This window comes from Lissotriton helveticus, chromosome 11 (genome assembly GCF_964261635.1).
Source record: "Lissotriton helveticus chromosome 11, aLisHel1.1, whole genome shotgun sequence".
Taxonomy (NCBI): Eukaryota; Metazoa; Chordata; class Amphibia; order Caudata; family Salamandridae; genus Lissotriton; species Lissotriton helveticus.
The window spans coordinates 1,090,181,912-1,090,207,625 of NC_136072.1; the positions used below are offsets into that span (position 1 = coordinate 1,090,181,912).

Sequence of the window (25,714 nt, forward strand, 5' to 3'; positions counted from 1 at the left end):
CCTCACTTTCCTGTGCTCTAAACTCTGACAGTAAAGTGTTGTCTAGATCATTACTCTAGCATAAATCATCACAGGTTGGAACAGGAAGCCAACAGAGGCAGCGCAATATGTCGGACATGCTCATCGTAATTCAGACTAGCCACTACTCAAGCTGGATTTTTTTGGTAGCCTCATGGAAACGTTCAGAAGCTCCAACAAGATTCAGTCAACAGTATTCAAGTCCAGATCCTTCTGTTGTTTATTGTATGATAGCTCTAATGTCTTCAGAACAAAATGGCTCAATCTTGACTAATTGGCAAATATAGAAACTGTATATCTTTCTATGGCATTTCGTATGTATTTCCAAATAGAAAACAAAACTGAAAAGACCCCTCTAAAGTCTTCACTCTCAAAGCAACAGTAGGCTTCCTCTGCCTTCATGTTTTGTTTTTTCAATGCTTTCCATGAATAGTTCTGTTTTACTGGCCCTGATCAAAAGAACCTCATCCCCTAGGCTGGAGAAAGCAGCAGAGTCAAGCTCAAAACAACTCCACCTCAAATCCTGTATGGAAAAACAGTGTTGCTTAGGACCATGAAATCCCATTCTAACAAACCAACTGGGAAATTGTGCCGAGTATGTAATCATGGAAAAAAAAAGAAGTGGGTAAGATGAATTTTCAATGTAAAACCAATATTACATACAGACATGCATTATTTAAAAAAAAAAAAAACAACATTACTGTGTTAAATCCCAGTCTTCTGTTTAACCAGGTCATGTCTTTACATTTAGAAATGTATAGTCGGCGAACACCTCTCTCACTTGAGTGCGTCAGAAAGGTTGGTGGCAAGAGCCAAAAGTTGTCACTTCCCACATGAAAGCTTGATGGTGGACCTACTACTGAAAGGATGAGTCAGTGCTCCCTGGTGTGGTTCAGTGCAAGCGTGAGTGGTGGAAACACGCCGACTGCCTTTCAGCAGGAGAAAAGTCACAATTTTCACTAAGTGCAAAGACTGGAACAATAAAATGGATTTTCTCTGCTGAGTACATCTGTGAGAAAGCATCATGGGTGCAGTATGTTCTGCTCTGTAGGATGAGGTTCCAGGTACCACACTGGACAAAGGTCATTATGTTTCCACTAGTAAAAACCTTAGGCTGCACTTTACGTTTGCCAGGAGGGGTTAAGTCAGAGAAAGAAAGAGCATCCAGTAGGCAGTAATTGAATACAATGCTCATAATCTGACATGCACTGAAAGGTGGGCCTCTAGGGCCAACTGGATACTTCCAAACTGCACAGTAACTCTGAAAGGCCGAAGAGCTGTAGTGTTTGTCTGACCCAGCTATTTGTTCTAGTTCTACTGGCCTTTCATCAGATGCAGTCCTCCTGCCATTCTCTTTCCTTCACTAGCCAAAAGTCTGACCATCAAATTGTCAACCTCCCACTGTTGTATTTGCATGATGGATATATTCAACATTTATATCGGACTGCTCACTCCTTCCACACAAGGAAGCGAAGTGCTGGCTAGAAACTGTGGATACAATTGTAGTGAGATTTAAGGCCACCACCACTATGGCAAGTCAGGAGCCATCAGAAGACAGACCTTCCTCAGATAGGAGCCAATAGCTTCTTCTTTTTTTTCTTTTTCTTCTTCTTCAGTTTGACTGCGTCCAAAGTGTCACAGTTCTGGGAACTGCAAACTTGCTGTTGCTGCTCTCTGGGGAATGTCTGCTCATCCACAGTGCTACTTGTCCCATTAACTTTGGCCTTCTTCTTCTTCTTCTTTTTCTTTTTCTTGGCCGGATTCTCGTTGCTGCACTCCCCACCCACGGCATCATGAGAGTCCTGTTTTGGGATGGGAATGGCACTGTGCTTTAAAATGTCCGTGCCGGATACTGCTGCCTCTCGGAATCTCTGCAGCTCTTCATCACTGTCTTGATCACTGCGGGGAGAGCCAGCAAGAGAAGGCATGTGTCAGAAAGCCCATAAGACATCTTCCTGGGATTCCTACTAAGCTGACTCCTGCAGCATTAGGATTCCCAGGTTTATGCAACCACTGCCCCAGTGTAGTCACATGCCCAACCCCTGCCAGTTACGCAGGCTCTTCTAGCATCAGTTCATAATGCGCTGTCCACACATTAATTCCTTCCCAACCCTTATTTCCTTACACCTGCTCTGATTATCTTATCTTCTTCACTCTTTGTAATCTTATGCTCTCCCAGAAGTCTGTTCTCTCTCTCATTAATACCCAATATTTGCCATCTAGGGATCTCCCTCTGTGGAACGTTCTGTCTGGATTATTCCCTGCACCAACACCTCCAGCATGTCAGTAATGTTTTGTTCTCTGCAGGACCTGGTTCTTAATGTGCAAAACTGCTATGCGCAATACATAATACAAAAGACCAATGTTGCCTTTGGAGTTCGTTTTGAGTATTTTTATGACTGTTTGGATTTTGATAATGGATCACAGATCAGATCTAGTAGAAAGATACCAGCTTTGTTATATAGTGGGCCTAATTAAACAGCAGGCAATAAAGAAGGGGAACACAGTAAAACTAATCAAGTTAGTTTATAAAGCCTATACAGTCATAATGCCAAATGTTCATTTCAAAAGCAAAATGAAGTCTGGCATTGCAAACCATGGACTGAACACCAACACCTCAAAAGGTGAGGTATATTTTCGTACAATGGAAGCCGTCAATGATTGACAACTTACGCTTTGTGAAATTTGACACAGTGACATAAAGGGGAGCAGGCAGCAGTGCATGCGACAAATTACATTATTCCACTCAATATTCGTTCACATTAAAACATTTTTCTTTTTAACTGTAGCTCCTTCCTTCAAGGGGCATGAGAAGCCACGTTGTCATACTATGGATGAGAATGCAGCAATGGAGATCTGCTGTCTGAGGCCCCAGGCCTACAACCATTCATTTTTAGGCTTATGCAAGAGCTTTTGAACTGAATCATGCCTCATTAATATTAATGGGACAAAGATTCTGTGACTTCTTTCAAATTTCAAGTTGCAGTATGGCGGATTAGTCACAAGGCAAAAACATTCTCTGGCTGCACTGCAGATGTGGCACAGAAATTGCAATGCGGACAAATACACTAAGCTCAAAATTCCTCAAACCTAACTCCTAAGGCAACATCGTTCTTTTGCTTTAAACAAACACACTTGGGTTACCTTTGGAAAACAGGCCAGCCCAATACCCCCAAAGATGTCTAGGTACAATTTATGTCACTTTTCCTGCCCCTGGTCCCACGTCTCACCCAGAACTCGATGACTGCCGACGCCTTCTAAGGGATGGAGGGTCAACATCCTCAGAGCACCCAGGAACCGACGAACAGAACAAGCGGAATCCTGTAGAGAGAAAACAGCCACAAATTAAAAATTCACCCAAAAATAAGAAAAACGTTTAATCGTAATAAGTACTCTAGGGTGTGCTCACTCTGATTGTGCCCAACACTGCTGAAGACACTCAGATGGGACCGTACTACTTGATTTGCTCTGGTAGGGGAATCAGCCGGTTTCGCTAGTACTCTCATGGAACTCTAGTTTAAGTGGACAATGTCCAAGTCATTTAGAATTGACACCAGAGCTGGGGAAAGGCCAAACTTCTGTAGCCCTTCAGGCTTGAACTTAAATTCTACTCTGACTGAGGAAGCCAAGACAATAAAGGTACATTTTCGAGCTCTTCTATTGGTTAATCATGCTACAGTTTCAAACCAAAGAATGTGCTCTCATCTGCACCAACCTCAGACCAGTTTGCTGGAGACCATGTGAGGCATGTACTAAATGCACATCCTCTTCCAGAAAGCTTATTCGCTCTCCCATGGCGAGCAAAAAGAAAATCCTCCTAATCACCAACCTGCACGTAGTTCATGATATTACCAAAACTATGTGCACGCCTATCAGCCTAATAATAGCAGATAGCTCAGAGGATTGTACGCAATACTCAAATTGGGTTGTCAAAACACACACCGGAGCAAAGGGATAACAATTTAAGTTTGCAAAGTACATGTCTTATGCAAGGGCTCTTTGAGATTAAATTCCTGCTGTGTCAACGAGCCTCTCTGTGTCAAGACATAGAACCAATTTGTGTGAAAACAAATTAAAAAGTGCATTTACTTAAAATTTACACTAATTTTAATGTTACATAATTCGAAAAAGTAATTGTAGGTTTTATCTGATCTATGGAAATCCACTTTTTTAGAATTTTTTATTCAATATAAAAAAGGAGGCAATACCATTGTGGTAATTTACGTGATTTAGTTGACATGCTTAAGTGCTTTTCTTTTCGTTTTAAAATGTTTTGATAAATGTGTAAAACTATTTTAAGAAACAATGTTAATTGTTTTATGCATTTTTTTTAAAGAATGTACATTTTGACCAGGTGCTAGAGTTTACAGATGGCTTTTGAGCAAATGCATGCCACTTTTTTCAGTTTTCATTTTTTTCATTTTTTTCCTCACACACTTTTCATCCTACAATATATTCAGAGAGACACCACAAACTGTAAAGACATCTTCAGTAGTAGAATTATCTGTTACTAAACCATGCTGTGATTCATGACCTCTTAAACAGTAACCGATAGGAGCTGAGCCCAGCCCACCGTACAAGGTCCGTGTTTCTTGGAGTCGCTGGATGTAGAACAGCCAGTAGTCTCCATACTGGGGCTCCAAAGTAGGCCTAAGAGAGACCAATCGGTTATAGATTTTCTGGATAACCCCTATGTTTTATTTAGAGTCACTGTATGTGCATTTATCTTATGAGAATGTCTTGAATCTAGACTTTCTTGGCTATCTTTCTTAGCTATATACTGTAGGAGCTGTCAACTACCTTCAACACCAAGCATCAATAAATTACTTTGGAGTGTTGTCTGAGCAGCAACGGTCATTGTTCTAAATTTTTCTTTCCAACCCCACACGATGAGTACTGGTGTCACTGAACAATCTCCGCTTTATACTGACTGGTAACACCTGAAAGAGGCAATCACTATCACAAAGCTATAGGATTTAGATAGCACGGTTAAGGATAGGCTGCTAGAAGCTCACACTGCCGGAGGAAGGTTGCACTTTGGGTTTCCACTTTGCTCACTGCTGGCAGAATTTAAAAACAGTACAGACTCAACTGCTCAGAAAGATGACAATGCTGAGGTCCAACAGACTTGATGGTTGACCCCTCAATTCTTACAGCACTGACTTGTTGCTCGCACTCATACTGGTTGAGTCGTGGGCCAGAGTCTTATAGCACTGACTCCGCACTGCCGGAAGAAGGTCACACCACTGAGCTCCTAAAACTCTAGCGAGTCACTGCTGGAGTCCAATGGAACCAAGAGTCAACTGGTGCACTGGTACCACATTTCAGGATAAACTCTGCCTAGTCCAAGATCAATCATACTCACCATCCTCCTCTTCATCCGCAGCCTGCTTCGTAATTGAGGCCTGTACTGCAGCATCTGAGACAAAAATGTAACTGAAAGACAATAGTATAACTGATCATCAACTGGAGCAACTAAAGCACTGCCTGGTTTGAGATTAAGTGCTGGAGTGAGACATGTCTAGCCAATGGGACTGGCAACATTCAGCTTTGAAAATTCTTAATGATACTAACATCCTTTCCTCCTTGCCACCCTTCTTATTAACCCTACTGCCCTTTTACCACGTTTATTTTTTCTCTCTCCTCTAATCAACACTCCCCTTCCTCTTCTCTCTGTGCTGGACTCACTGATATCGCCAACTGGATGCTGACTAACAAGCTTAAGCTGAACGGCGATAAAACAGAGCTTCTCCTGTTTGGGCCGGATTCCGCTCTCTGGGGCCCGCAACATTGGCCTCAGCAAATGGGACCTTTACCGGTCCCAGTAACGTCAGCACGCAATCTGGGGGTCCTCTTTGATAATCAGTTATCCATGAGACAACATGTGGTCAAGGTCTCGGCCACCTGTACCACCATCATCAGGTGGCTGAGGAAGATCACATGGATGCTGCCTCCAGATACCCAGAAGTCAGTGGTCCAGGCCCTAGTGACATCGCGGCTGGACTACGGCAACGTACTTCTTCTGGGTGCCTGTAAGGAGGTTACCAGGAAGCTCCAAGTAGTTCAGAACATGGCTGCCCGTCTACTCTGTAATCTCCCGAGAACAACCTCAGTCTCTTCTTCCCTGCGCAGCCTTCACTGGTTGCGCATAGAATCTAGGACCAAATTTAAAGCACTTTGCTTTATGCACCGCATCAAAGCTGGAAAAGCCCCCCACTATCTCTCCACCTTAGTCCAGCAATATTGTCCCTCTCGCACCCTTAGGTCTTCCACTCATTGCAGATTCTCTGTTCCCCGCTTTAAGCGTGCCAGAGTCGGCGGACGTTCGTTCTCCCACCTGGCACCTGCGCTCTGGAACTCACTTCCTATCCCTCTGCGGTCTGAAACATCTTACATCAAATTCCGCAAAGGTGTGAAAACCTGGTTATTTTCTCTGTAACCGATTCCTTATCTTCCGTTGTCCTCTCTTACTTCTGTTCGTTTAGCGCCGGGAAACCTACGGGTAGCTGAGCGCTCTACAAAATCAGATATAATAATAATAATAATAGCCTTGCAGGTTCTTAATAACCTTATTGCCCTTGCCCCACATTCAGTCTGGCCCCTTCTTGTTAACCCTACCACCCTTTTCCCACATGCAACATTTTATTAAACCCCATCACCCTTCCCTAAAAGACTCTAGATGGTTCCACTACGTCTCCTCCTCCTGACCCTTTCATAGGCTCATTCAATACTTCAGCATTGTTTTTCGAACAATTGACTCATGGCACTACTGTTGCTACATGCAGTTTCCAGACAATGTGTATCTAATACCAGCCCATGCAGGGGTCTTTCACATTCATTAAAAAAAAGGAAAACGATGCTGAAAGATTCCTTCACACCATTACTTTGGAAGAGGGGGAGACGAGAAGTTATCAACAAGAGAGGACGAGGCCAGGCTGTGTACAACCAGGGAATGTGTTTCTGGCTGTAAGAGATGCACAGTAATGGAGTTAGAGTGTTTTTCCTTTAAAGGGAGTGAATGGAGATATCGTCGCTGCCACCATTAAAATATTAGCAGACACATGTCAAGGAACTGCCAGAAGGGAGGTTGTAGAGAGCTCAGAGATCTTTACCCAGGTGCCAAATATGAAGAAGCACAAAAAAGGTTTGGGTTGGAAATAGGGCAATGTTTACATTATGCTTAACTAGCGAGTGGTGAGAGAATCCTGAACGAGTTTCCCACAAACATGTAATGCGAAGAAAATAATGGTGGCAAGACGTGGGACATGGAACAAACTTAACAGTCTAACCTCTAGAAATCAGATAAGATTAGAAAAGACTTAAAAGTAAGGCAGCAACAAGACACCCACATCCACAAACTGCTGACTGAAACAGAATGGAAAAAGGATTGTCTAAATGTAAAAAAAAAATTATAATACGCAGGAGCAATGCTAGATTCAAATTAGTACAATTACATTTCTTTCATAGAAACAATCTGACAGCCTCGAAGTAGAGTAAAATATACCAAGTCAAAACTAGTAACTGCCCCAAATGGCGAAAAACGGTCACTGATTTTGTACATATAATAAAGTCCTTTAGAATGGTCACAAAACAGCCCCACATCATGCGAAACCCTCCACAATTAGGAACTAAGCAATGTCTGCTAGGACTAATTCCCATAACCAAATGCAGTTAATTGAAAAGTAAATGTGTGGCCCTGGGTACACATCCGACTATGTGCATACATGCCAACAGATCGATTCAGGTGGGAGACTCCCGATTACTTAAGCCAGAAATTGCTTTATTTTAGCTGACTCCCACCTAAAATTGTCTTTGCCTCAATAGATGTCAATGGGAAAAATACATTCCCCTAATTATTTTTAAATACCCCCCTTCTTGTTCTAAAATGTTGGCATGTATGAAAGTACCGCATAGCCATACACTGGGAGGCTTGGGAGAAGGACTTTGTAGAGTGGATACTGGTGATGGACCCCAGATTAGGGTCCACTAGAACCAATATACGGTCCGAAGAAGACAGAATTGGATGGAAATAATTAGAAAACTGAAGCCAAAAGTCAGATGGTAGACCACCATGAGTCTAGGGTATATGCATGAAAAACATTTGAAACAGAACTGTAAGGAAACAGATTTGATTGATAGGAGAAAAACAAAGGGGGCGGGGGTTCAGGGGAAGCTGGAGTCCATCCTGCTGTGGGTCTGGGTACAAAAGAGTTTATTCATATACACACAGCATTGGTGAGGGTGTCTGGACAGCCTTTGTGTCTTTACGCAAAGCTTGGAACAGAGACGAAGGTTGGGACTTAAGAGAAGCAGAATGGATGAAAGTGTTAGGTTATCCGACAAACAGTGTTCACACATTCCTCCTGTGCCTCCAACTCCTCACCTCCTCCCAATCACAGACTACGCTCTCTCCAAATTTTCAAGACACACACTGTGTCCCTTCTCCAAGCCTCCTTCCCATCAAACAGGGACCTCTTCCATTCCTCCTTCAGTTATACTCTCTTCTCTACATTCAATCGTGTACATTTGGGGCCCGATTCACAAAGCCAAACTTACACACTTGTTCAAGTTTATGATTTTTAGCATTTCACAAAGGAATTTTATGAGTTGTATCTTTGCGACTGCCGAGTCAACTCAGCACATAAAAAGATAGGCAGTGTAACTTTACTTTTGCGAATCTGACCTTGTGTTCTCGCCAAAATTCTCAATCCTTCCCACTCCTCTTACACTTACAGATACAGCATCCTCAGTGCCATAGTTAAGCTGCCACCGGCCATCGTTCACGGAAGGGCCTTGGGCCCAAAGTTCATAGTTTGATAGTAGAAAACAGCTATAACTGAGGTGCAGAGGGCCCTTCGCACTTCTGGGCTCCAGTGCCACTCCACCCGCTACACTACTGATAGGTATGCCCCTGAACATTCTGGTGCTCACAGACTGCCCTCTACAGTGCTCTAACTCATGTACTCGGTCCTCTCCCCTCCATCTCATCAGACCTCATTCTCCATTAAGGGTCATTTGATGACAAGCACAGCACTACACAACAATAGATTGATGCCTCAAAGCACAAAGATAAAACTTGCAGTATGACAGCTTGACAGACCTTAAACATAAGTGGAGATTAGTACAGTGCAGGACTGATTGCGCCTAGATTGCCGGGCGCATTTGCGCGTAAAACTGAGCCAACAGTGCTCTCCACACATGGCAGGCATTACCTGTCTAGCATGGCACCCAGTTTCTTGGCCACGTGTGCTCGGAACTCGGGTGTGGTCTGGAGCTCGTTGCCATCCTGCTCATGCTCGTCGGCCTTAAATCTGTCAAGAGATGGGATAACTTCACAGTAGGACAGATGCATCAAACGGTTTATCCTCTGACATACTTCTCATCTGGACTAGTATAAATAACAAAACATGGCAAGTCAAAGCCTTAAATGATGGGGGATGATCGCCCCCCCTTTAAGCCACTGCTATCAATGGCGGGAGCCTTGGAAGGGTAAGCTGCACTATCAACAGTGCTAGCATAAAGGTGATCTTTTCCTTCTTTAGTGGATTACAGACTTCAGTGTCAGCAGCTCCTAAGAACTGACTACCTCCAATATCCCTTCTTTGAGACCAAAATAGTGGACAGTTTAATCTCTATAATATGTTATACAAGCCGACAGCAACACCTCTCACCGAGTGCAAACGCCTTTAGTACTTATTCGGTGGTCTGTACTCACCTAGTGCTAGGCTGTGCGCGACTGCAAGTGGAACCATCCTTTACAGGGGCTGAAAAGGAGGAAAAAAAAGAAATTAAAAGTGAGCACACCATAGGCTAAGATTATAGAGACACAGATGCTAAACACGGTCTCCTCCACAAAGAAAACCCTATTGTACATGTGAGAAGTACCGAATATAGAAACACATGAATTTCTACTTTTCAGATGATGAAGAAATAAAATGATGAGTAATAAACAAAGGAACGCTGACCTGGAGAACTTCAACACTTAAAATTATGATGTGATGCCCCTACTATCAAGCAACAGCGCTACTGGGAGGCCTACCTTGCCTTAGACAGACAAGTCAAAGCTGGCAGCAACCACTATTGTAAATGACTTCACCTTCACCGCAACACAGTCGCCAACATTTTGTTGCCTTCCACGTAATCCACATAATATAGTCATTTTTACCCAGTTGTCATACAAGTTGTCAAGATTGGAACTGAAAGGCAATATCAACCTCTATTTAGCCACTGTCAAAAGTCAAGCTTGCCAATTTCAAAAAGCATCACATCCACCATATTCTGAACAGATGAAGCGAAGGGTGAATTGGTGCAGCTTGCTCTGCAGAATATAGCACAGCTCCCTGGTTCTTTCATTGCATGTCTCTTGCCTGTCCATCACAACTCTTACTTAGTACACACTGGAGGAAAAGATAAGCTGCTGGTCAAAAATGGATTACTGGGGGCGTGGCTGGGCCGGCAAGCATGGCGATCACTCTGAACAGCTCCTCTCGAACAGCAGCTAATCAGTCTTTCTCCGCAACTCCACGGGGCCATCCGACCCAGGTCAAGCAGGGCTGTGGTGGTGATCCGAAGCGCCATCATGAACATGCCGGTCCGGCACGACTGACACCCCAGAGAGCCGGAATAGTCATCTTGCCCATGGCTACCATTTTACTCAGGCAGCAGTGATCGGTGGTGGCCTACCATAAAAGAGGAGCAGCAGGGCATGTTGAGATTCGTCCGTGGTGCTGCCGGTTCGCTAATTGTGCCTGTGGGGCCGACACCGTGGAGAGGTGGGGCCCGTTGGTCGCCATGGCAGTCTGCCCTAGGGTGCTGCTGGAGGCACCGGCGTACTGTTGGAGCATGACCACAATTGGGGAGCTGTCGAGTGAGGGAGGGAGCAGCAGCTGTGCCAAATTTGGCGAGGCGGGACTTGACAGCACCTTGCCCCTGCCACTGCTGGTGAATTTTCTTGGGGGGGGGGGGCGAGGGGCATTGTGGAGCTGGCATGGTGAGAGTCCGGAGGGCCACCCTACAGCTAGGGAGAAGGGGGGCCCCTGGACAAACACCCCCCCCCCCCCCACCCTCCAGTTGTACTGAAGCCACTGTTCCTGGAGACACGCCCCGGCTAAAATACGAGGTCTGGTGCTTGACCATTCGTAACTTGCCAGAGTGAGATGGTGTGAAGCCCTAGCTGGGACGGGCATTGTGGTGGCTGGAACATTTTCCAACATGCCCGTCTGGATCTGTTACACAAGACCTGGATAGACGAAGACTGCCCTGCTTGCACATAGGTCATGCCTTTGGCCTCCGGCGCGGTCGCTGCAGCTTTCTCTGAGGGAACTGAGGGGCATGGGGTCCTTCCAGGGATGCTGGAATGGACTTCGTTGGCGCTGGGGGTCACCTCCCCTGTGCCCCCTCCCCAGACATTGTGCCATTGAGGTTTCTGAAGGACACACGTTCTCTGAATGGTACCAGAGGTAACTTCGGATTGGGCCCCACTTAGACTTGATTGGTGCCTGCAGCATCGAGGGGAGTAACAACTGCTTGTAGTTCTTATCCTTCCCTCTGGATGGCTGATTCACCAAAGGATAGCTTTGCTGTGCGGGGGCCAGGGGTGTTGCTCGGGGTCCCAGTCACCCAACTTTGTAAGCTTGGCTCAGGATTATATCTGTGGGTTGGTGTGATACTCACATTTGGAGAGGGGGGGGTCCTGCCCTACCAGTTTTGGGGTGCCTGCGACGCTTCCTTCTGGTATCGTCGGAATGGTGCAAAAAGTGCTCAGGGCTTGGACTTCAAAATAGCCCAATGCAGAACTTCAGGAAAGCTCGGGAAGTAGGTGCACTTGCAAATGTGCATTGTGTTCAGGAGTTCCAGTCCCACGCCTCTCGTGATGGCTACAGGTCTCAGCTTTGCTGGGGACTCGTGTCGGCCTCGGAGATGTCTGGAAGTCTGTGTCCTGTGTCGCAGATTCTTCGGGATCCGGCGGGAGCCTCGAAAATGCAGACCGGCAAGATGCTTCTTTGTTGCCTGTTTGAACAGGGGAGATTTCTTCAGTCTTCTAGTCGATATAGAATGTCGAAAGTCCAAGATATATGTTGCAGAGTTTTGTTCAGGGTAATCTAAAGTCCTAGGGACTGGGTTCCTATACTTATACTAAGTTTAGGGGTTGGACTAACTCTAAGGTCCCACCTATTGGAGGACCTGGGGAGAGGGTGGTTACACCCCTTCCCCTTTGTCCAGTTTCGTGCCAGAGCAGGTGCTGAGCACCCCTGCAACCGGTTTGAACTGGGGTATGCACAGGGACACCTTGTGTTCCCCAGGCAGTGTCTGAAAAGTATTCACGGAATGCACCCACCCTGCCCCAATACACTAAAGCCTGTCTGGGGAGGTGGTTACACCTCCCTGGACAGGAAACCTATTGTCCAGGCCTCCCCTGCCGGAGTGTCGTTCAACAGCAGGAGGTTAGACTCGTGACTATGGCAGCAGCATCCATTTTGTAATGCTGGGGCTCTTTTGAACTATTACCGGGTAGACCAGTGTGTACATGTCTTCTCCCTCTAGAAGGGAGAAATGCTACCGCCGCCGGCGGGAGGGGGGGTAGTATTCCAAAGTGTTTGACACCAAATACGACATGTTTTGATGCAGCCATTCCAAAGTAAGCATTAACCGCAAGATTATAATGCACTTAAGAGTATATGGTATGGCTGTATCACAGAACAGCCATAAGGAAGTGATTCTGAAAGCTGCAGAGGGGCTCAGCTCATGCTTGGGCACCCTCGCACACAAATCCAAGCACCCTGCCTTCAGTATTGTCAAGGCCTGCCTCAGGAGGGACTTCTAGTATACCTATATATACAGACACATATAAGCCTATATCTTAGTAAGGGGTACTTACACCTCCTTACACAGGCTGCAAGAGCAGACCTGTGGTGCCATTTTGGAAGGGTTCCCAGGGGTGGCATAATTCATGCTTCAGCCCCTGGTAGGCCTCTGGGGTACCTATGCCCTTGGTACCTAAGGTGTCATATACTAGGGACTCACAAGGGTAACCCAGTAACCAATCTGGAGTGTACCTAATGTACATGGTGGAATCAATTTAGAGAGGAAGCAGCTAGGCTGGGGTCCTGGTTAGCAGGGCCCCAGCCAGACTAAAGTTGATAAATCAGTGAAACACAGTAAAAAGTGGGGTTAACCATAGTAAGCAGATCCTACTCTCCTACATGCTGTCCTTATGTTTTTGTTATTTCTGTGTCTGCAGCAGAAAGAAGCTGCTGCGCTCTATAATTACATGCTAGTATTCAGTAACACAAGAACGCATTTTTGCATTTTTCTACAACAATACTGCCTATCTGTATCATACTTGGAGTTCTGCATGCCACTCAACCAAAGAGCACACATACAAATCACGCCCGAAAAACATGCACTCGATTCTATTCCCTTGTGTGTGTCGATGTGCTGTGTGTGTGCTCGCGCTGTATAGCTTTACAGAAGTAGTTCAGCAGCGTGCCCTTTTGGTATGTACTACAGGGATAGGATAAGAAGAGCACCACACACTCAACTGAATAACCACAAACAAATGAACTTTACTTACTGTGTCTGTGTATGCTGCGGATATATGGATCTCTTGCAGCTGCTAAAAATGAAGGTGGGGAAAAAAGGCATGATGGGGCAGTATTGTAGTGCTTCAGAGACAGACTTTTAGTGCAGAATCTTAGGAAACTGCAGACGGGCTGGGGCCAAGTCAGTTCTTCTCTGCAGTCTCCTCTGCTGGACGTCTTCTTTAGTCCTTCACAGGTTGCGGGAATCTGCCTTCTTAGTTCATGGCTGCCCCCTAAATACTGTATTTAGGAGGGTTATAGGGGTCTCGAGACCAGTAGCCAATGAGCTACTGACCTTAGGGTGACTACACCCTTGCTGTGCTCACCCCACGTGGGCACAATCCATAATCCTGATTGCAGGCACTGAAGAGTGGGCTTCACCTCGCCTTCCCCACCTGAGAGTGGGGTTGGCAGAGGTAGGCACACCTTCTGGGCTGCACTAATTTTTCCCGCCTGTCTTGCCGCCGAAAAGGAGTGGAGACAGGAGGGGGCCTGCTCCTGATAGCAGGAGAGGATGGGGGTCGTGTTACAAAGTCAGCAAGGCCTTTGAAGCTCCCCAGCCACAGATGGCTCTTCCTGACCTGGGGGAGGTGTGAACACCTCCGCCCCGGAAAGGCTTTGTTTCTGGGCTCTCACCCCAGGGGTCCAGAAACATGTCTCATGGTGGCAGGCTGATGATTACCAGTCAGGAAACCCTTCAGAGGCTGGTCATTTTTCAGGGGGCATCTCGAAGATGCCCACTGAGTGCATTGTATTATAAATCCCACACTGGCATCAGTGTGGGTTTATTATGCTGAAAGGTTTGATACCAAATTTCCCAGAATTCAGTAAAGCCATTATGGCACTGTGGAGTTCGTAATGACAAACTCCCAGACCATAAACCCTTTTATGGCTTTACTGCATTTACAATGTCTACGAACGGACTTAGACACTGTAGGGATGCAACTGTACCCTCACCAGTGGTATAGTGCACCCAGCTAGATGGGTGTCCTAACCTATACCATAGCATGTGGGTTGCAGACATGTGTGCCATGTCGACTCTTCACTTTTCTATGCACCAAAACACACATCCTGCAATTGCAGAGTGTGGGGGCGTTAAGGTACAGGACCTCTAAGGGTGCCACAAAATGTGCTGCAGCCCTTAGAGGCCTTCAAAGGTCACAGTCACTGTTCCCTATAAGGTGCCCGCGCACCGAAGTCACCACAAGCACTCATTGTCTAGTTTTTAGCGCGCACATACCACACAAAGCACATCCTGAGACATTTTAAAAGCGGCAGCGCCAACTACGAGCGGCACAAAAAAAAGTCATATTAAGTGGCTCCTGCACTTGCTGCATATCTTTTTAGGGCTCGGGCCTATGTCACACTGCGTAGCAGTGTGGGCGGAGCCCAAGAGTCCTGTAGTTAGCGTCTCCGAAAAGCTACCTAAAAAATTCCTGGCTGCTCGTGAATTTTCGTCCTTTTTGCCAGCTGCATGGCAATTGGGCCTCGCATGCGTGTGTTTTTGCAAGAGAGCACGCAATAGGCCATAGGCGTTAGAGCAGCTCCGCCTAGTGCATATTCCGTGCAAACACGCGCAGCAGAAGGGCATATTTCTTCAATTACCAGCTGTCAGGGGCCGCGGTAATTGAAGACAGATGCTGGGTGCGCGTGCACCACTCTCCAGTTTGGTTTTTTTCAGCTGTGTGTGCGTGCATGCTGGTTTGTGTAGTGGAAAGCTGAGCACGATGACTGCGTGGCCACCCCTGTTGCACTCGCCCCAGGCCCCCCCTTGCTTACCTGGGCGCACGTGCACCACTCTCCAGTTTGATGCTGGTCGCAAGTTTGAAGCTGCGCTTTCTGCCCGTCGAACTGAATGCACAATACGTGTCCGGCTCTTCCGTGTGGTAGGTGTGAAAACATCCTGCGTGTGGTTACCGGACATGCACACAGGAAGTGGCTGTGTGTCAGGAGCCTGGGCCCGGACCGGCGCCGCTCTCGCTTCTGTGTTTGTCCCCAGCTGCGTAAATGACCGCGCTGCTGCTCGAGTGCCAAGCAGGGCGCATGTGGGCGCTTTGCTCCCTGCTACCAGGAGCCGTTTTTTCTTTTATGCAGCATCATGCACCATGAATAGATGTTTCAAAGGAACGGCAGTGCTTCTTTTCTCAAAGATGTAATCGAGGGCTGGACTGGCTATTTGTTCACACTCAGGATTTCTTTACTAGGGAATTCTTAATTCCTGTGGGACCGGAAATATTAGAGCCTGTGTTGTTGGGATCTGACACACGCAGCCAAAACCTTTGTGTGAAAATCTGCAGGTGAAATTAGGAAATACTTAGGGAATGGGACCAGAATCACCCGTTCCCCTGAAGGGGACCCTCATGGTCCAACTTGTAATGCCCCGGATTTTCATCATCCCTCGAGAATACTTCCGGTATCTCTGGAAGTTGGGGGCGTGAAAGCTGGACTCTTTTCCGGGCCCATTGTAATGAGGCCTCTGGCATTTGCCCGGCTTGCTGCAGGCTTAGCTGATCGCTTTCAGAGCAGGATGGACAGCCATGGCCCGGCTTTGCCCCAGTGCCAACTCTCTGCTCGTGGCCTCCTGCTGCGTGGGGCTGCTTTGAACATGTGTGAAGGGTTTCTAATCAGGCCAGAATTTTCGAAAGAAAATCTTATTCCGATTGTTTAACAGTTTGGAGGTTGCTTGCCCAAAACTGATAAAACAAAAGGACCAAGGCAGTAGACCAGGTCAAGCACTACGGATCATCTAGTTCTCAAATCAGGATGGTGCAATCTCTTCCCACACCCTCTGCCACAGGATGTACAGAATAATGAAAATACAAAAAGCAAAATGGAAGGTGCACCCAAATGAAGTCAAATAGAAGTAGTAATTTAAAGTGTCTTCTTCTTTATTCAAAAAATATTCGTGAAACATAGGCACAGCCAACGCGTTTCGTTCCTCTTGCCTCTTAGGAACTTCGTCAGGGCGGGTTCTGTAAGTGAAATCAACTTGAGTCAGAGGTGATCATATGGTGTTGAAACAAGGTAACCGTTTAAATTCGTCGGCAATCAGCGCCCAGTCAGGATTGGTAACGGATATAATGACCTCGTGCACTCCTCAACCCGGATTCTATAAAGGTTTGCGCGGCGTTGGAAGCGTTAGAGTGCCAACTCTCTGCTCGTGGCCTCCTGCTGCGTGGGGCTGCTTAGAACATGTGTGAAGGGTTTCTAATCAGGCCAGAATTTTCGAAAGAAAATCTTATTCCGATTGTTTAACAGTTTGGAGGTTGCTTGCCCAAAACTGTGATAACTGAGGGCGTATGTGGATTTCATTTGTAAAGCCAATCTTCATAACTCCTTTGCTTCTAGGCGCTCTGAGAGAGGGGTGATCTTGATGGGTGCGAGGTACAAATACCTGTGTTTAGATGTTCTCTAGTATTACATTTTCTGTTATGTTTTTGTTAAGGATAATGAGTGTGAGCGTTGTCAATTCCTTTGGATGTGGTTCGAGCACGGTTAGGCAGAAGAGGCAAGTCTATAATTTACCAGTGAAATCCATCACGAGCTGGGGATTGAAGTAAACTGGGGCAAACATGGTACAATTTAAGAAACTATATAAAAATTCTAGACAAACACAACTCCACAACTCTCCTAACGAGTAAATAGTTTAAACAAAATACAAGTTAGTGTCAACTTTACTCAAAACTACTCACTTCACGGCATATAGTTTAGTTTCCAAAAATACCTAATTAGCAGCAACAGTCTCTTGACGGAGTCATCCTTGGGTGGCACCAGCTTGGAACCCCCATCCGTCTCCGGATCCAGGCCAGGATGCAGCTGCAGCACAGGGGTGAAACTCATACCACACTCACTTCAACTTGGGCCCCTGTGTAGCTGCCATTTGTTTACATTCTTGATGACGCAATAAACAATTATTGGTCTATTACTTCTGCTCAAGGGGTGTGTGCCTTGTTGCGTGTAGAGTGAGTGCAGGTGCAGAGTGAGTGCAAAGTGAGTGCAGGCGCAGAGTGAGTTCAGAGTGAGTGCAGGTGCAGAGTGAGTTCATAGTGAGTGCAAGTGCAGAATGACTGCAAAGTGAGTGTGACTGCAGAGTGACTGCAGCGTGAGTGTGACTGCAGAGTGACTGCAGAGTGAGTGTGACAGGAGAGTGAGTGTAGAGTGAGTGCAGGTGCAGAGTGAGTGCAGAGTGAGTTCAGGTACAGAGTGAGTGCAGAGTGAGTGCGAGTGCAGAATGACTGCAGAGTGAGTGTGACTGCAGAGTGATTGCAGCGTGAGCGTGACTGCAGAGTAACAGTGACTGCAGAGTGACAGTGACTGCAGTGTGTGAGTGGGCAAGGTAAACAGTGTGTGAGTGTGCAGGGGCAACAGTGTGTGAGTGTGCAGGATGAACAGTGTGTGAGTGTGCAGGATGAACAGTGTGTGAGTGTGCAGGATGAACAGTGTGTGAGTGTGCAGGATGAACAGTGTGTGAGTGTGCAGGATGAACAGTGTGTGAGTGTGCAGGATGAACAGTGTGTGACTATGCAGGGTGAACAGTGTGAGTGTGCAGGGAGAGCAGTGTATGAGTGTGTAGGGGCACTGTGTGAGTGTGCAGGAGACGAAAACTCAAACTAAGTCCACCACACACATACATAAGACCACACACAAAACACCACACACACACCAGCCTCTCATCACCACTCCCCACCGCACACTCACCCCCACACACTCACCCCCACACACTCACCCCCACACACTCACCCCCACACACTCACCCCCACACACTCACCCCCACACACTCACCCCCACACACTCACCAGTACACACAACCACACACACACACACAACCACACACACAACCAGCCGTCAGTGCACGCTTTCACCAGGCGCAAACAGCACCAGACATCAATGTACGGTTTCATGAAGCACAAACACCACCAGGCGTCAGTGCAGGCTTCCACCACGCACACAACACCAAATGTCAGTGCATGCTTTCACCAAACACACACACACACACCCCCAGCCGTCAGTGCACACTTTCACCAGTCACACACAACACCAGCCGTCAGCGCACGCTTTCACTAGGCACACTCGCCACCAGCTGTCAGTGCACCCTTTCACTAAGCACACACACCACCAGCCATCTGTGCACGCTTTTAACAAGCACACACACCACCAGCCATCAGTGCACAATTTCTACAGTCACACACACCACCAACCATCAGTGCACACATCAATTGTTAACGCATCCACAATTAACTATTGTAGCAATCGCAATATGGTGCCCTTCACTTTTAAACATATTCATCTAAAGCGCAGCATGCCACCATTCCTACTATTCCAATCCAACACACATATTTCCACTACACACCACATTCATACACTCCAAAACACATGGCTAAAAGACATTGCCATTTACAATTCCATTAGCTCTAGCTCAAAAAAATCCGAGATCTATTGCATTTCTAATGCTTGTTCTAATAGTGAGCGGCAGCGGGGCTGTTGGCCTTTGAGAAAGTATTCATGTTAACATAATTCTTTCAGGAACTGAGCACTCCATTTGACAAAAATCTCACACTGGTCAGCAGAATTTGGCTTCGTAGGGCAAGTCACAGGTTCTAAAAGCAAAAGTCAACAGAAGAAAACACATTTTTCGCAGTACAGAATGCCGTATCCCTGGAATTCAACTTCAGGATAGGAGCTAGTGCTAGGAAAGCGAGGGTACAACCATTAACCTTGTGCCGTAATATTGTCAGAGCGACGTGGTTCCCAACAACAATATACCAACACATTCACATAGAAACAAGCAGAGTTAGACTGGGGAGAGAAAAGGGAACTAAGCAGTTCTCTATGCTGGAACGGCATGAAATAGATCGGAGTCATAACTGGAACATTGGTTGTGGTGTGAACCTGATAGTGTACCTGAGATGTATCACATATCCACAGGTGATCATCTCTGTACTACAGTGAAATAAGAAAGGCACTAAAGCACAAATGGCCTGCTCACTACAGATGTTATTAAGATTATCCACCTTGTGGCTGTCAGTATGTCATTATTAGTTCAGGTTTTACTCCTCCATCTCTGGTGTTGAGTTTCTAGGGACACAATCACTATTTGAGTATAAGTACTAAGATGCATAATTATGGCAGTACAATATTAATAGTAATTGGCATTCCCGCAATAGATCTGCCCCATGTATCCAAATAACATTTATATCATGACAGGGTGGCTGACTTGTACACTGATGCCTAATTATGGCACTCTCTGATAGTGTGATGGTTCACGCGTTCACCAGTGCCTGGTTACATCACTTCTTTTTGTGTAGTTAATTTTTCTAACGACCAGCGGGTGACAATGTTTAAAGTATTTCCAAAGACTCTGTTCAGTTTACTATCCAAACAGTGTACGTGTATATAGAACAACAAATGAATTAATTAGTAACTAAGTTAGTTTTTGCACTTGTTAAATAGTAGGCAAAAAAAGTTGGTAAACCACTAGCAAGGTTTACAATTAAATTGTGCCCAAAATAGCTACCACCCTCTCACATTAGTTGAAGCTGCAGTAGAGCACCTCCTTTTGAGGCCAAAATGCAGAAGAGCCGGAGTTTGTGGATTTTCAGAATGTGGAAGATCAAAGGAAAGTCTTTACTTACTAGGGCAGAGTAAGTTGGCAAAGCCGGACCATGGTTTATATATGAATTGTGCCCCAAATAGCTACCACCATCTTGCAGTAGTTGAAATCCCACAGCCAACACAACTGGACACTGCCAGACCTTACATCTGTCTCACCAAGGTAAAGGAAGATGTTCTCTGCCATATCATTTCATATGTTTGCCAAGATGTTAACCAAGATATGAAAACATTCTACTTTGTAAAAAGAATTTAAAAGACAAAGCGAAGAAAATATGTGCGGATACCAAAAGAGTATGAACAGATAGCAGAAATTGCTGCAAGATATTTTATGATTTTTGCCTTTTAACCCGCTCCCTGCTCCCGTCTGCCGACGGCCGACAGGAGCCCTCCCTCCCTGGTGCTGCGCACGACCGTTGGCCGAAGCAGCCCCGCCCCCCCTTCATAACGCCCGCACCACGGCAGAATGTTTGCCGCGATAAACGGGTTAAAAACTGGTGCTCGTTTCGGTCCAGTAAACGGCACATTTTAAATCAGTTTTTAAAAAACAGTTTGTTAGCCTTGTAGAGATTGAAACTTGTTACACACAGCTTATATGCTTCTGGGGGGGAACTTGTGACTACGAGGTGACTATGGGGCTTCTTAAACAAAGTTATGAACCTCAACCCACTGAGCTATTTTTTACAGCGGTCAATCGGTGATCTGTGAGTTGTATGATGTGCACTGATTAACATAAATTAAACACCCAAGTTATTGCCTGAGTTTTAAAAATAGCAACCAGAACTTCTTTGACATATATGTGTATCAGGTGCATTTTCCACCTGAGCTTTTTTTCCATTATTAAATCCTGAATTGTGCAGACTCAACATAAATCTCTAGAGCAGGTGCATTAACACCTTTTGCTATTTAGCCAGCAAATACACTTGGACAGCAGATACAGATAAGATTAAGCTAAGACAGCTCACTGAGTTGATATTTCTGCTGGGCTAACCCAAGAGCTACCAGAAGATCACAGGTTTGAATGTTGCTGTGGCCAGCTCAGCTTATCATCCAAGTTGAATACAATCAGTACCACCGAGTTGAATAACGATGATACAACTTACTAACATTGTGAGCGAGCTGTAGGACTGTGGTAGCAAGTGGCATTTAAATAAAATAGGTCTTTGTGTGTTTTGTTTTTAACAATCTGTGTCTGTGTTGCGTGTGAAATGGTTTGCTGCAGTCAAGCGTGTGATTTTCACATTGGCATGGCCCGAAGAAGAATTTGCTTGAAACAAAATGGTAGCCCTTCCCTCTGTGCCAACAGAAGAAAATGTTCTTTGTAAAGTGTTCTGTTACACTTTGGAGCCAAATGAACAAAAAGCATCAATATTGTAAAGGTAAATTTGAGAGCGGCCCTCTCTAGTCAAAAAGCAGAGTACTTTCCAAATGCAATTACAAAAGTAACCTGTATCAGTAATCCTGCCTCAATGGGAGGTGATTCAGAAAAGGGGCTGGTGATGAACAGAGTGCCTGAATTAAGCAGACCACTCTTACCCAGTCCAAAGATCAGGGCTTGATCCATCACCGTTTTTTAGCTCACTGCACCATCCCAGCTCAGAACTTGGCTATATGCAAATTAGTCTGTTCCTGTCCCAGTGCATGATGGGAACAGGGCAAACCAAACTACCAAGCCAATTCTTATACTGGGAAGGAAACAAGCTACCGGGGACCGGTTTCTGGCATTTCAGCCTCATCGGCCCGGCTTGCTTGAATCCTGATGGTGCAATGAGCAAGGGACTCACATCTGAGTATACCCTTCCACGCTTATGGTGGACAAAATGATTCAGAAAAGGGGCTGGTGATGAACAGAGTGCCTGAATTAAGCATACCACTCTTACCCAGTCCAAAGATCAGGGCTTGATCCATCACCGTTTTTTAGCTCACTGCACCATCCCAGCTCAGAACTTGGCTATATGCAAATTAGTCTGTTCCTGTCCCAGTGCATGATGGGAACAGGGCAAACCAAACTACCAAGCCAATTCTTATACTGGGAAGGAAACAAGCTACCGGGGACCGGTTTCTGGCATTTCAGCCTCATCAGCCCGGCTTGCTTGAATCCTGATGGTGCAATGAGCAAGGGACTCACATCTGAGTATACCGTTCCACGCTTATGGTGGACAGAACGTTCATCACCACCCCCTTTTCTGAATCGTTTTTGGCCACTATAGGTGTGGCAGGGTATACTCAGACATGAGTCCCTTTCTCACTGCTCCATCAGGATTCAAGCAAGCCGGGCCGAAGAGGCTGAAATGCCAGAAACCGGTCCCCGGTAGCTTGTCTCCTTTCTGGTGAAGAATTGGCTTGGTAGTTTGGTCTGCCCTGTTCCCATGATGCACTGGGCCAGGGACAGACTAATTTGCATATAGCCAGGTTCTGAGCTGGGATGGGGCAGTGAGATAAATAACGGTGATGGATCAAGCCCTGATCTTTGGACTGGGTAAGAGTGGTCTGCTTAATTCAGACACTCTGTTCATCACCACCCCCTTTTCTGAATCGTTTTTGGCCACTATAGGTGTGGCAGGGTATACTCAGACATGAGTCCCTTTCTCACTGCTCCATCAGGATTCAAGCAAGCCGGGCCGAAGAGGCTGAAATGCCAGAAACCGGTCCCCGGTAGCTTGTCTCCTTTCTGGTGAAGAATTGGCTTGGTAGTTTGGTCTGCCCTGTTCCCATGATGCACTGGGCCAGGGACAGACTAATTTGCATATAGCCAGGTTCTGAGCTGGGATGGGGCAGTGAGATAAATAACGGTGATGGATCAAGCCCTGATCTTTGGACTGGGTAAGAGTGGTCTGCTTAATTCAGACACTCTGTTCATCACCACCCCCTTTTCTGAATCGTTTTTGGCCACTATAGGTGTGGCAGGGTATACTCAGACATGAGTCCCTTTCTCACTGCTCCATCAGGATTCAAGCAAGCCGGGCCGAAGAGGCTGGAATGCCAGAAACCGGTCCCCGGTAGCTTGTCTCCTTTCTGGTGAAGAATTGGCTTGGTAGTTTGGTCTGCCCTGTTCCCATGATGCACTGGGCCAGGGACAGACTAATTTGCATATAGCCAGGTTCTGAGCTGGGATGGGGCAGTGAGATAAATAACGGTGATGGATCAAGCCCTGATCTTTGGACTGGGTAAGAGTGGTCTGCTTAATTCAGACAGTCTGTTCATCACCACCCCCTTTTCTGAATCGTTTTTGGCCACTATAGGTGTGGCAGGGTATACTCAGACATGAGTCCCTTTCTCACTGCTCCATCAGGATTCAAGCAAGCCGGGCCGAAGAGGCTGAAATGCCAGAAACCGGTCCCCGGTAGCTTGTCTCCTTTCTGGTGAAGAATTGGCTTGGTAGTTTGGTCTGCCCTGTTCCCATGATGCACTGGGCCAGGGACAGACTAATTTGCATATAGCCAGGTTCTGAGCTGGGATGGGGCAGTGAGATAAATAACGGTGATGGATCAAGCCCTGATCTTTGGACTGGGTAAGAGTGGTCTGCTTAATTCAGACACTCTGTTCATCACCACCCCCTTTTCTGAATCGTCAATGGGAGGTGGGCAGGATATTATATCCTGGAAGAAGATATCTACTGAGATCAAAACCATCCCCACGATGATGTCAATTAACTTTTCAAATTTTATAATTATTCAGCCGGGCTAAGGCCTTTGGCTATAAAGTATTATTTAAACAGAAAGGGAAGGGGAAAGTAAGGGAGAGAGGACAGTGAGAATTGATGAGGTCATGGTAAAGTGATTAAAATCCACACCCAAATTCATAACTGCTTCACACACGAAACGCTGAAATTAACATGAATACTATCTCAAAGTCCCACAATCAGCTGTGCACTATTAGGAAAAGGAATGAGCAAATCTGAAGCGCGTCCTGTGCTTCATAGCTGCCAAGGTTTCAGATTGCCATGTGTGACATTACTTTCAGGTGTTCGGATAGGAATTGTTGAGTTTTTGGCAATGTGTTGATGTGGGACTCAGTCATTCTATGTCTAACATCCCACACAGGGATGCATAACGATTTTGCAGGGTGAGGGTGGCAATAGGGCTGTTGGATTAATTTCAGACTAGAAGTAAGCTTGGTGCTTCCCTTGGCTGGAGGGGTTGATGAAGCAGAATGTCAGTAGAAGAAACCCATGGGAGAGGCATACATCTTATCGTGTTGGATCTATAGGTAGTCTAAATGATGTAACAGAGTTTAACAGCCCGGGATTAAAAATTGACCACTACCACTAAGCAAAAGCTTGGAGTGATATTTGGCGCTGCACCTACACACGCGGTCTGGTTCCCGGCACACATAGCCTTGGTTTCAGTGCACAGAGACCTTACAGAGTTACACAGCGCACACAAAGGAAAGAATTAGAGGGAACATTGGTCACAGTGCCAATGGTACCTTTTACAAGGGACTTACATGTGGCCAGAGAGGTGCCAATTAGGGGTACAATGGACAGTTTTGGCAAAAAACACAGGTCCTGGGAACCTGATAGGCAGAGACGCAGGGCACATCAATTCAAAGTGCACCAGAAATCTGGCAAAAGGTGGGGGATACTGCAACAGAAACCCAGCTTCCTAGACTTCCACGTTGTTTCTGCTCAGTTTCGCATTCCCTTTTGCTTCCCCCAACCCTCTTCCTTGGTGTTACTTCCACCACCCCTGCCATCCATGTTGCTTGTGGCACTTTGTGTTGCTTTTTCCCCACTTGGGACCATGGTACTACTTCCACCCTATGCCCTCTGTGTTGTTTCCCAAACCCACTTAAAAAAAGAAAGTTTTTTGCTGCTTTTTTTCTTTTTATTTAGATTCAAGGTGGGCAGCATAACTAAAAACCATTGCCAACGCCAATAGGGCTTTGCCAATGCTTGTTTTTATTAAAGCTCCACTTTCCTCTTCTAAAATGTTAGCGTGTATGTGTACACTAGATAGCACAGCAAGTGTATTATGATGACCTGAGAATAACCATAGCAATAAATTGAACTGGAGAAGTTGAAGCAAAATTTTTCAAAAGTGTGGAGAGGAATTAGAAAAGTTAACATTACCACTTCTTGGTGCTGTATCTCTGCCATCTGTCTTAAAGGTATTTAATTTAAAAAAAAAATGGATGTATACTGTGATATGGTTCAGTGGTTTACAGAGGAAATTCAATGAAATATTTAAAAGAACTGCAATGATAAAAAAAATATATTATATATATATATATATATATATATATATATATATATATTCTTGTACGTCACTCCATTCTCCTCAGGAGCATCACATGAGGCGCACACAAGGAGGTAGTTTCAATTATTTATTCCGCAAACAAATGTCCCGACAGACACGTTTCGGCTTCAAGCCTTTGTCAATGTCGGGGAGGTGATGGTTCAACACATTTTTATATACAAAATAAAGTTCATTACGTGAAAAAAAGAGGTTTGTTTCTTGAATGTCAGAATTCTTTGCAATCAATGAGGGACAATAAGGTCAAGCTTA

General features: G+C 45.8%; 1 protein-coding gene across 1 annotated transcript in view; it reads right to left on the reverse strand.

Annotated features, from left to right (window-relative positions):
- Window positions 1-220: 220 nt before the first annotated feature.
- The window catches only part of C11H12orf43 (chromosome 11 C12orf43 homolog), a 42,307-nt gene continuing 16,813 nt past the window's right edge, over window positions 221-25,714 (reverse strand). Inside the window, exons 2-6 of the mRNA XM_078667704.1 lie at window positions 9,734-9,782; window positions 9,231-9,329; window positions 5,384-5,454; window positions 3,249-3,339; window positions 221-1,917 (exon numbers count right to left, since the gene is read on the reverse strand). Coding sequence (XP_078523830.1) covers window positions 1,584-1,917; window positions 3,249-3,339; window positions 5,384-5,454; window positions 9,231-9,329; window positions 9,734-9,782 — 644 coding nt within the window. The 3' untranslated portion in view covers window positions 221-1,583. The remainder of the gene's footprint in view (window positions 1,918-3,248; window positions 3,340-5,383; window positions 5,455-9,230; window positions 9,330-9,733; window positions 9,783-25,714) is intronic.